At 42.0% G+C, this 12,832-nt stretch overlaps 1 protein-coding gene across 4 annotated transcripts; it reads right to left on the reverse strand.

Moving 5' to 3' along the window:
* Positions 1 to 5,692: 5,692 nt before the first annotated feature.
* Positions 5,693 to 12,777, reverse strand: B3GALT9 (beta-1,3-galactosyltransferase 9). 4 transcript variants are annotated; one of them, XM_015116951.3, is made up of 3 exons: positions 12,615 to 12,777; positions 9,332 to 9,498; positions 5,693 to 7,034 (listed from the first exon to the last, which is right to left on the reverse strand). In XM_015116951.3, the coding sequence occupies exons 2-3, from the start codon at positions 9,404 to 9,406 to the stop codon at positions 5,931 to 5,933; spliced, it is 1,179 nt and encodes a 392-aa protein (XP_014972437.2). In that variant the 5' UTR covers positions 9,407 to 9,498; positions 12,615 to 12,777; the 3' UTR covers positions 5,693 to 5,930. The 4 variants fall into 4 exon arrangements, with proteins under 4 accessions (XP_014972437.2, XP_001096544.4, XP_077824342.1 ...); XM_001096544.5 differs by having other exon boundaries at positions 12,326 to 12,770; XM_077968216.1 differs by lacking the exon at positions 9,332 to 9,498 and having other exon boundaries at positions 12,615 to 12,767.
* Positions 12,778 to 12,832: the final 55 nt, after the last annotated feature.

Genomic DNA, 12,832 nt, shown 5'->3' on the forward strand with positions numbered 1-12,832 from the left:
CCTGTCTCTTATGGTATGAGTTTATGATTCCTGTTCTCTGTAACTAGTAACTTCAAGTATTCTGTTTTATCTAAGCAGTGTAGTGAAGGCCATAAACCGTCTGAGCAGGCCTGAGATATAGCCACCTGGGCACCATAGTGAAGGTTATGGATAAGCCCGTGCTAGGCACTAGTGAAAACCTAGATAACAGACATCTGGGCTGCACAGCAACAGTCATGTGTAATCCTGAGTTATGAACCTGTCACAATTTGATTAACTGTCTTTGCTGTGCCTCTGTATCCTTGCTTTCACGCCACTGTAAGCCTGCTTCAAGCTAGCCCACCCTCTTTTTGAAGTGTATATAAAAGTTAAGTGCTGTCTTTGTTCTAGGCCTAGTTTTTGGATGTTAAGTCTGCTGGGTCTGAGTGCACTCAATAAAGACCCTCCTGTATATACCCCAAGGTCTGTCTGGTCCTCCTGATTCCCACATCACTAGAGAGGCTGAAGCAGGAGAATCACTTGAACCTGGGAGGCGGAGGTTGCCGTGAGCCAAGATTGCACCAGCCTGGACGAAAGAGCGAGACCCCATCTCAATAAAAAAAAAAAAAAAAGAATCTTAAGAGACAACTATGAAGAATTATACAACAACAACACGGATAACCTAGAAGAAATGTATACATTCCTGGACACATACAACTTATCAATCCTAAATCATGAGGAAATGGAAAATCTGAACCAACCAGCACAGAGTAAAGAGATTGAATCAGCAATAAAAAATCTCCCATCAACGAAAAGCCCGGAATCTGATGGTTTCACTGCTGAAGTCATCTACCAAACATTTAAAGAAGAACTAATACCAATCCTTCTCAAACTCTCCCCCGAAAACAGAAGAGGGAATACTTTCAAACTCATTTTGTGAGGTCAGCATTACCCTGATAGCAAAGCCAGACAAAAAGACTACATGAAAAGAAAATTACAAGCCACAAATAAACAAGATCCCAGCCAATATCCCTGATAAACATAGGTACAAAAATCCTCAATAAAATACTAGCAAAGTAAATTTAACAGCACATGAAAGGGATTATTCATCATAATCAAGTGGGATTTATCCCAGGGATGCAAGGATAGCTCAACATACACAAATCTAGAAAGATGATGCACTACATTAACGGAATGAAGGGGAAAAATTATATGAGCATCTCAATAGATGCAAAAAAGGCATATGGTAAAATTCAACATTTTTTCCTGATAAAAACTTTCAAAATTAAAGTATTGAAAGAATGTACCTCCACACAATAAAGGCCACACATGACAAACACATAGCTAACATCATTCTCAACAGAAAAGAAAGTTAAAAGCTTCTCCTCTAAAATCAGGAACAAGACAAGGATGCCCACTCTCACCACTTCTGTTCAATATAGTATTGGAAGTCCTAGCCTGAGCAAATAGACAAGAAAAAGAAATAAAATTGGCTGGGTGCGGTGGCCAATGCCTGTAATCCCAGCACTTTGGGAGGCCAAGGCAGGTGGATCACCTGAGGGCAGGAGTTCGAGACCAGCCTGGCCAACATAGTGAAATCTTGTCTCTACTAAAAATACAAAAATCAGCCGGGGGTGGTGCTGGGTGCCTGTAATCCCAACTACTCAGGAGGCTGAGGTAGGAGAATCCCTTGAACCCGGGAGGCGGAGACTGCGGTGAGCTGAGATCATGCCACTACACTCCAGCCTGGGTGACAGAGTGAGACTCCATCTCAAAAAAAAGAAAAAGAAATAAAATTATCCAAATAGGCCAGGTGTGGTAGCTCACACCTGTAATCCCAACACTTTGGGAGGCTGAGGCAGGAGGATCACTTGAGGCCAGGAGTTTGAGACCAGCCTGGGCAACATGGCAAGATCTCATCTCTATAAAAAATACAAAAGTTGTCTGGGTGAGTTGGTGCACACCTGTATTCTCAGCTACTCGGGGGGCTGAGGCAAGAGGATCTATTGAGCTTGGGAGGTCAAGGATGCGGTGAGCTGTGTTCATGCCATTGCGCTCCAGCCTGGGCAAAGAGCGAGATCCTGTCTCAAATATATGTATATATATAAAATATAAAAATTTTAAAAATATATGTTTCCAAATAGGAAAGGAAGAAGTGAAACTGTCACTGTTTACTGACAATATGACCTTATAAGAGAAAACCCTAAAGACTCCATCAAAAACTGTTAGAACTGCACTGGGCATGGTGGCTTACGCCTGGAATCCCAGCACTTTGGGAGGCCGAGGTGGGTGGATCACCTGAGGTCAGGAGTTTGAGATCAGCCTGATCAATATGGTGAAACCCCGTCTCTACTAAAAATACAAAAATTAGCCAGGCATGGTGGCTGGTGCCTGTAGCCCCAGCTACTCGGGAGGCTGAAACAGAAGAATTGCTTGAATCTGGGAGGCGGAGGTTGCAGTGAGCCGAGATTGTGCCACTGCACTCCAGCCTGGGCAACACAGCGAGACTCCATCTCAAAAAAAACAAAACAAAACAAAAAAAAACAAAAATTGTTAGAACTGATAACCAAATTCAGTAAAGTTGCAGGGAAAAAAATCAACTTATGAAAATCAGTAGCATTTTCATATACTAACAATGTACTATCTGAAAAAGAAAAGAAGAAAACTATCCTTTTTATAATAGCATCAGAAAAAATCCCAAAATACTTAGGAGTAAATTTAAACAAGGAGGTAAAAAAATCTGTGTAATAAAAACTATTAAACGTTGATGAAAGAAATTGAAGATGACACAAATTAGAGAAAAGATATGCCACGTTCATGGATTGGAAGGACTAATGTTAAAATGTCCCTGCTACCTGAAACCATATACAGATTCAATTCAAATCCTAGTAAAACTCCAATGATACTTTCCACAGAAATAGAAAAAACAATCCTAAGATTCATATGAAAATACAAAAGACTTTGAAAAGCCAAAACACTCTTGAGCAAAAATAGCAAAGCTGAAGGCATCATACTACTGGATTTGATCATCTGTTACAAAACTACAGTAATCTAAACAGCATGTACACTATAAAAATAGACACATAGGCCAATGGAACGTAACAGAGAGCCCAGAAACAAATTCATGCATTGATAGTCAATTGATTTTTGATAAAGATGCCAAGAACACTCACTGGGAAAAAGACAGTCTTTACAATGAGTGGTTCTGGGAAAACTGGATATCTACTTGCAGAATAATAAAAGTATACCCTCATCTCACACTATATACAAAAATCAACTCACAATGGATTAAAGACTTAAATATAAGACCTTAAATGTAAGACCTGTACAACTACTAGAAGAAAACATAGGTGGAGGAAGCTCCATGACATTGGTCTGAGCGAAGATTTTCTTGGCTATGACCCCTTAAGTATAGGCAACAAAAGCTAAAATAGACAAATGAGATTATATCAAACTATAAAGCTTGTGCATATCAAAAGCAGCAATCAGTGAAGAGATAACCTATGGAATGGGAGAAAATATTTGCAAGCCATATATCTGTTCTGGGGAACAAACAGATAAGGGACTCAAACAACACAATAGCATGAAAACAAATCACTTGATTTATTTATTTATTTTATTTTATTTTTTTTTTTTGAGATGGAGTCTCAGACTGTTGCCCAGGCTGGAGTGCAGTGGCATGATCTCAGCTCACTGCAACCTCCACCTCTTGGTTTCAAGCGATTCTCCTGTGTCAACCTCCACAGTAGCTGGGATTACAGGCACGTACCACCATGTCCAGCTAATTTTTTGTATGTTTAGTAGAGACGGGGTTTCACCCTGTTGGCCAGGCTGGTCTTGAACTATCTCAGGTGATCCACCCGCCTTGGCCTCCCAAAGTGCTGGGATAACAGCCATGAGCCACCGTGCCCTGCCCAAATAACCCGATTTAGAAATGACCAAAGGCCCTAAATAGACATTTCTCAAAAGAAGAAGTACAAATGGCCAACAGGTATGTGGGAAAAAAAAAAAAAAAAAAGCTCAATACCACTAATCATCAGGGAAATGCAAAGTAAAACCACAATGAGCCATTATGGTAAACCAATAATACAGCCATTATGGAAGTACCTCACAAAAATAAAAATAGAACTACCATAAAATCTAGCAATTCCGCTACTGGATGTATATCCAAAAGATATTAAATCAGTATGTCAAAGAGATATCTGCACTCCCCATATTCAATGCAGCATTATTCACAAGATTAGTGGCATCTATCTAAGTGTCCACCAGTGCATGAATAAATCAAGAAAATGTGGTATATATCCACAATAAAATGCTATTCAGCCTTATAAATGAAAGAAATCCTGTCATTTCCAACAATTTGGATGACCCTGGAGTGCATTATGTTAAGTGAAATAAATCAGGCATTGAAGGACAAATAAGGGCATGAGCTCACTTATATGTGGGGTGTAAAAAAACTCAAATTCATAGAAACAGAGAGAAAATGGAGGTTACCAGAGGCTGGGGGTTGGGAAAACTTGGCAGATATGGCCAAGAGAGCCAATATTTTTGTCAGACATGAGGAGTAAGTTCAAGAGATCTGTCATGACATCATGGTCATGACAGTTAACAACGATATATGAATATTTGATAATTGCTAGATTTTAAGTGTTCTCACTTATCCCGGCCCGCGGGATAGTCAGTGTAGGCCCTGGAGGAGGGGGTGGGAATTTGAGGAACAAGACAGTGCTCTGATCAAGTCTCGTTTAATGGCGGTAATGCAATGCCTTATATACATTTGGAGGGGAAGGGGTTGGGCTAAGGTGGAAATGACCTCATTGCGGAAGGCGTGGCCAGATAGGCTTCGGTTTCTCCGGTCGGACGTCATGTTGCGCCTGCGCTGTCAGGTAGTCTTTTCGCGGGCGCGGGAAAAATGAATGAAGAAGAAGCAGGAAGAGCACCATCTTTTAATAGCGGTATTAATACAGGGAAGAAGGTAAATCTAGGGAGAAGGTGTGGGGTGGAAATGAATATAGCTCAGGCGTTTAATCTTTAATTATTATTCGCTATGGCCGGGGCGTGCAGCTCCGGACACTCACTACAAAAAAAATATGTCAAGTGATGCATATGTTAAATAGCTTGATTTAGCCATTCAATAGCATATACATATATCAAAACATGTTGTACAACATAAATATACATAATTTTTGTCAGTTTATAAAAAAAACTTAGTTATAATAAATTGTATATTGGCCAGGTGTGGTTCCCCACACCTGTAATCCCAACACTTTGGGAGACTGAAGTGGGTGGATCACTTGAGGCCAGGAGTTCGAGACCAGCCTGGCCAACATGGTGAAACCCTGTCTCTACTAAAAATACAAAAAATTAGCCAGGCGTGGTGGCAGGCACCTGTAATCCCAGCTACTTGGGAGGCTGAGGCAGAACTGCTTGAATCGGGAGTCGGAGGTTGTAGTGAGCTAAGATGGTGCCACTGCACTTCAGCCTGGGTGACACAGTGAGACTCTTGTCTCAAAAAACAAACAAACAAAAAAGATTAGCCGGGCATGGTGGCTCACGCCTATAGTCTCAACTACTCAAAAGGCTGAGGTGGGAGGAACCCTTGAGCCCAGGCGGTAGAGGTTGCAGTAAGCCGATGTTGCGCCATTGACTCCAGCCTGGGCGACAGAGCCAGATCCTGTCTCAAAAAAACAAAACAAAAAAACCCAAAAAACAAAACAAACAATGAAACATAATGTTTTCTCTTCTGAAAGAAATATTTTATTTTGAAAAGAATCATGCTACACCAACTTAAATTTCTTAAAATGAGATCTCAGTAATTGAGTACACCAGAGCACAGAAAACATTTTGTACCTTTGCAAGTAAAATTAAAGATTCAGAGAACCTACATAAAACACAGAAAGAAGGGATGCTTTCCATAACAGGGTAGAAGGTAACTTTAAAATAATCGACTCGTAAGGAAAATTAAAGAAATCCTAATCACCAAAATACGTGGGATTGTTTTTTATGGTCTTCATGTGAAAACGTTTAAAGCTGTCAAGGTACGTCAGAAGTCTGCAGGAAACGAGCCCATAGTATGTCTCAAACAGTGTACATTCTTTTCCATCATTAATTTCCTTCCATGCCAGGGGCGTTCCAGGATCCGCAATTTCTGAGGATGTAAAAATGAACTTATAGCAACATCTGTTGTATCTAATGTGCCTTTTCCCAGAAAACCTTGAGCTGTGGATGGGTATAAGGCCAACGGACTTAGCACAAATTCCTACAAACACATCAGCTGGCACCATCATGGGTACTTCTCTGAAAACCACATACATCATTCGAGCCACATCTTGGGACATTATAAAGGCCTCGCCACTGCAGTAATCTGGGTAGTATTTTTCTGGGTACTCACTAAGAGGGACAAAGTCTCTGTTCTGAGGATCTCTATTGGGTGTAACCTGATGAATAACTCTTCCTATATAGATATCTTCTAGGTGTTCTTTCAGATTGAGAAGATAGTCTACCAAGCTTGGTAGATTGACAAACATCTCCTCATCTACCTTGAGAATGAACAGGGCATTAGGGCAGAAAGCCACAGCCCACTGTATCATTGCAATGATCTTCAGGGTTTGGTTCTCAGAACTGTCCAAGAAGATTCCTTCAATTATATCATTATTCTTACGGGACTCTTTGTTGATCTCTTTCTGGGTAGTCACTGAAACAGGCATTCCCAAAGCAAACAGTGTGAGAATGGGATGCCCTTGGACACTGGTCACATTGCCCCAAGTTTTCCTAATGAGGTCCCGTCTTGTTCCATTTCCTGGGCTACTGAAGACAAGAGACAGCAGAAAAATGTTCTTCCCTTTACATACTTCCGACTGGCTCAGGACATAATATTTGGAGAGATTACTTCTTAGGGGTTCTATGTTCAATTTTCTTGCCTTATTCTTAATTTCAAGAACTTTCATATCTATATAAGGCAAAGAATGCAGAAAGTATTCCTCCACAAAGTCAGCCCCAAAAAGCAAGGCATGAAATAGGATGACATTAAAAAGAATGAAACACCACTGGTGAGTCCGAAGTCTGCAGAAAGTCACCTAAAAAAGAAAAGGACAAGTGTTCATTCAGGCTTCATCTCTATTCCTGTTTTTGCCCTCACTGAGCCCTATACGGACCTCTCACAGCATTTAGCAGTACACTCTACTTTAAGTGTTTATTGTGATATATTGTTATTATCTATTTCTTCCACTAGATCATGGTCTCCTGGACAGCAGGCATCGTGTCTCTGTCTTCTCCAGTGCTGCTGATTCCAGCATTTGGCACAAAGTGAACACTGAGTAAAGTGTTAGTTGGTTGTTTTCTTGCTTGTTTGGATAAAAGCTTGCTTACTTACTATATACAAGGCACTGTCTTGGACATTGTGATTACCAAGAATTGGACACAGACACATGGATATAACTTAACAAGTGGTATCATTGTGATAAAAACCTGTAGGAAAATACATGATGTTCTTTCTTGAATGGGAGCACCTGGATCCATTTCTTCTCTAATTACAAAAGTCAGGGGCTATTTTTCCATGAAGTGGCTGCTTTTGTTAGCCATGGCATCCTGGCTACTATCAAATATTTACATTCTTCTAGTATGACTTTCCAATTCTATCTAATACTGAGTTTGTTTTGACAATGTCTCCTGGCCGGGCGCGGTGGCTCAAGCCTGTAATCCCAGCACTTTGGGAGGCCAAGACAGGCGGATCACGAGGTCAGGAGATCAAGACCATCCTGGCTAACCTGGTGAAACCCCGTCTCTACTGAAAAAAAAAAAAAATACAAAAAACTAGTCAGGCGAGGTGGCGGGCGCCTGTAGTCCCAGCTACTCGGGAGGCTGAGGCAGGAGAATGGCGTAAACCTGGGAGGCGGAGCTTGCAGTGAGCTGAGATCCGGCCACTGCACTCCAGCCCGGGCGACAGAGCGAGACTCCATCTCAAAAAATATATAAATAAATAAAGACAACGTCTCCTAATCTATCTCACATTTCCATCGATATGGACAGATTACTGCTATCTGCATAGCACCTCTTCAGAGATGTAAGATAGATCTAGGCCAAGCTTACTCTACCTCATCAATGCAGACGAAAACTTTCTGTTTGAAAGGACAGGTGCAGAATTGTAATATAACAGAGCCAGGAAATATTAAATGAATTAAATCCCTTTTCATTGGATCTTCAATCAATAGAGCCTCCCATAATAATTGTTACCTCCTATTATGCACTTGCTTTTGTGCCAGGCATTGTGATAAGCATTTTATGTGTCTTAACTCATTTAGCCCTGGTAATATCCCTTTCAGATAGGTTATTTTCATAATTAAGCTGAGCATCTGAGTAGCTTAGTAATTTGCCCAAGATCACACAGTGGGTAAGAGGTTAGGATAGGGCATGATTTGAACTCAAATCGGTCAGATTCCAAAGCTCACTCTTTTTTTTTTGAGACGGAGTCTCGCTCTTTCTCCCAGGCTACAGATCTTGGCTCACTGCAACCTCCGCCTTCTGGGTTCAAGCGATTCTCATGCCTCAGCCTCCTGAGTAGCTGGGATTTCAGGCGTCTGCCACCACACCCAGCTAATTTTGGTATTTTTAGTAGAGATGGGGTTTTGCAATGTTGGCCAGGCTGGTTTCAAACTCCTGATCTCAGGTGATTCGCCCACCTCGGCCTTCCAAAGTGCTGGGATTACAGGTGAGAGCCACTGTGCCCAGCTCCAAAGCTCACTTTTAACCACTGGAGAATCACAACTCCTATCTTTTCTTTTCTCTCTCCTTCCTTCCTTCCTTCCTTCCTTCCTTCCTTCCTTCCTTCCTTCCTTCCCCCCCTTCCTTCCTTCCTTCCCTTTCCTTCTTTCCCTCCCTCCCACCCTCCCTCCCTCCCTTCTTCCCTTGCTCGCTCTTTCTTTCTTTCTCTTTATTTTTGAGACAGAGTCTTACTCTGTGGCCCAGGCTAGAGTGTAGTGGCATAATCTTGGCTCACTGCAACCTCCACCTCCCAGGTTCAAGAGATTCTCCTGCCTCAGCCTCCCAAGTAGCTGGGATTACAGGCATGCACGACCACTCCCAGGTAATGTTTGTACTTTTAGTAGAGACGGGGTTTCACCACATTGGCTAGGGTGGTCTTGAACTCCTGACCTCAGGTGATCGGCCTCCCAAAGAGCTGAGATGACAGGCGTGAGCCACCGCGCCTGGCCCCTATGTTCTTTAAATAGTCAAAAAACACAACACAACAAAAAAAACCCAGCAATGATAACCTGAACTCCTTTCCATTTTCTCATTTACACATAGAAAAAGTTTCAGCTTCCTCAAAGCCTATTTTACTAGATATCAAATGCTTTAAAGATTATAAGAAACTTACTTGCATGTTGCCTGTGAGCAATTTCAGGGTCTTAGAAATTATTGAGTTCAGATGCCAAGTTATGCCCAAACGCATCTCAGGATCACTCCAGTCCAACAGCAATTGCGGTAAAGAGGATAAGGTTTCTTGCCAATCAACCTGAGCTTTGATCCTAGAATACCTGCTGACTGCACAGAAGAGTGGGTGCTGATCATGTTACAGCTAGAGTGAATCCAGAACAAAGAATAGAAAAAGCAAACCTCTTCAAATGCTTCCAACCCTGTGTACTTCATGAAACTGACCCCATGTCTTTATACTGAGTTCCTGGTAAAGTATGTGTGGAAGTTCAAAGAACAGTTACCCAGGTCACTTCTCCACAGCATTGCTGCGCAAGTAGATACAACCTATATTTTTGGAGTGCATCTCAAGAAATTAAACAGCTGGAGTAATGCCTGCTCCCTGGTACATACACATGCAAAAACTGTGCTAGACATAGAGGAATATTTTTCATCCGTAGTGGGTGCGTTATTTTCTCCCAAAGAAACATCATATGCTGAGGTCTGGTGTATGGCTCATTGGGAAAGATTCAGAATCCCTAGTATGGGCTATGCAAGCACTTTACTAAATCAATTTTAAGTCATCTGAACTACCTCCCCCAGGCAAGTTTAGCTCAAAATGGAAGACAACATATAGTCCATTTTAGCCGGAATTGAAGAAACTAAACATTTGATGTTTTCTCCTTTCCTGGAGCATGCATGTGTAGGAATTATCCCAAACATCATTTTTACCAGCAAGTTTATTTCAAGAAAATAAACAACATTCAGCATATTTTCATGTTCCTGTCACACAAGCAATTATACTGAGCATTCTGTTCTCATATCAGACTATATTTCATCCTTTCCTTCAACATCCAATAGCCATTTACAACAGCTTTTGTAATTCTTTGGCTAGGAATAACTTCTTATATATTTAAAGCTATGTTTTCTCAGCAATCATTACACAATCTTGAAAATATTTACAAGGTGGGAAAAAATCTAACCTAAAATTTCAAATGAAAGGGAATTTTAGGCTGGGCGCGGTGGCTCAAGCCTGTAATCCCAGCACTATGGGAGGCCGAGACGGGCGGATCACGAGGTCAGGAGATCAAGACCATCCTGGCTAACACGGTGAAACCCCGTCTCTACTAAAAAATACAAAAAAAAACTAGCCGGGCGAGGTGGCGGGCGCCTCTAGTCCCAGCTACTCAGGAGGCTGAGGCAAGAGAATGGCGTAAACCCGGGAGGCGGAGCTTGCAGTGAGCTGAGATCCGGCCACTGCACTCCAGCCTGGGCAACAGAGCAAGACTCTGTCTCAAAAAAAAAAAAAAAAAAAAAAAAAAAGAAAGGGAATTTTACATATATCGAATTTAACAATTTTACATATACTGAAATTAACAATTGAATAGGTCTTGTATTTCATTAAATATTACTTCCATTTTGCAATTTAAAACATGTTTTATAGTCATGAATTTTGCTCCTGGATCCCCTCTGGGCTTAAATTTGCACAATTTGGTTTCTTTGTTATGAGAGGTCCAAACAATATTATCTCTGGGGCAGCTCCATCTGCACTTTTCAATTTGATTCATCAAACTGTACTGGGGTTGAGAATGTTTGCTCCAGAGATACGGGTGCTTGATTTTCTTGATTACCCTGCTACTACCTTCCCTTTCATAGAAAGTATCCAATCTGTATTATCCATGTCTTCCTAAATGTCTTATAATGCTGTCATCAGTCATGTTCTGACTTAGAAGTCTAGAGTGACATCCTGTTGCTTAGCAAATCAAATTTGCTCTCTTGAGACCTTACTTTTAGGACACCGTAGTTGACTTCCACCCCACATAATCAATTTTTATTTCCCTTGTTTCAAGTAGCCTAGATGAAGTCAGGATGCTTGGAACCTTGGCCATGCTCTACTGTCTACTGGATATGTGTCTCTGTCATTGTTTATGTTATATTATTGGACTGTGCTATCAAGCATGGTAGCCATTAGCCACATGTGGCTATTAAAATTAAATAAAATTAAGAATTTAGTTCATTTACATCAGGTGCTTTTCAAGTGTTCAGTAGCCACAAGAGGCTAGTGACTGCCTTATTGGACAGCACCAAGAGAACAACTCCATCATAGGCAAAAGGCCTATTGGACAGTGTTGGTATAAGATGCATGTGAATGTGCGTGTATGCATATATGGTTTAGGAACCCTTACAGAGAAACGAGGATAACTTGTGTGCTGGGCATCATGGTTCACCCCTGTAATCCGAGCACTTTTTGGGAGGCCCAGGCAGGTGGATCACTTAAGCCTAGAAGTACAAGACCAGCCTGGGCAACACAGCAAAACCCTGCCTCTACAAAAATACACACAAACACACACACACACACACACACAATTAGCTGGGCATGGTGACATGCATCTGTGGTCCCATCTACTCAGGAGGCTGAGGTGGGAGGATCGCTTGAGCCTGGAGAAGTTGAGGCTGCAGTGAGCCAAGATCGTTGTCACTGTACTCCAGCCTGAGCGACAGAGTGATACGTTGCCTCAAAAAAAAAAAAAAAAAAAAAGGGTAACTTGTGCTCTGAAGTCAGTTTAGGTTGAAATCCAACGACAGCCATTTACTATGACCTTAGGCAAGATGCCTAAACCTCTTTTGATTTCAGTTTCCCGATCTCTAAAAATGGGCCTAATAATAGTTACCAGCTTGTGCGGTTGTTGTGGGAGCTGAGTGAGATGGTACACAACAAGTGTTAAGAAAGAGTGCGTGGAATTTTTTAGCTCAGTTTTAGTTCTTGAAGCAAAAAGGTTTGCATGCTTAATTTCCTTCAATCCTCAGAGCCTACCGATGGGGAGTTGACTATAACTTCCATGCAGATGAAGCAAAGTCTGAGAGGTGAAGTAACCAGGGCATAGCTAGAGTGTAAATGTTGTGATTCATTCAAATCTACATCACTTGACTGTCTTTTTTCATTCAACAACCTCCTTACCTTGCTTTATTTCTCTCCTTTTCACATGCCTTACTTAGTCTGTCTTCCTCCTTCTAATAGATGTAAGCCCCCGGCGGTCAGGGATTTTTGCGTTTTTTGTTCACGAACCCTATCCCCTAGAACAGTGTTCGGGATAAAGAGGGGCCCAACAGGTCGTATGAATCTGGACACGTCTCAACTTCCCTGAGCCACAGCTCCCTCTCCTCCGAAAATGAGGATAATAAGAAAGCCTACTGCAGAGCTGGTGCAAGATCGGATTGGAGGAGCGACACAAAAGCGCTGTGCAAACCTGGATGTACGGTACGAAAAGAAGCTCTGTTCTAGGTTGCATCCCGCCTAAGCACCGTCAGGGCCGCGCGGCGAGCGTTCAACTTCCCGGGACGCTCTCCTCCCAATCCCTACTCCTGGCCTCCACCCTCCTACCACCCACCACCCACCTCGGGGCGGGGACCGGAAGTGCAGCCACTTCCGCCGGGCGCCGCGGAGCTGAGGGACGCGCGGAGATGA

The sequence above is a fragment of the Macaca mulatta genome, chromosome 15 (assembly GCF_049350105.2).
Source record: "Macaca mulatta isolate MMU2019108-1 chromosome 15, T2T-MMU8v2.0, whole genome shotgun sequence".
Taxonomy (NCBI): domain Eukaryota; kingdom Metazoa; phylum Chordata; class Mammalia; order Primates; family Cercopithecidae; genus Macaca; species Macaca mulatta.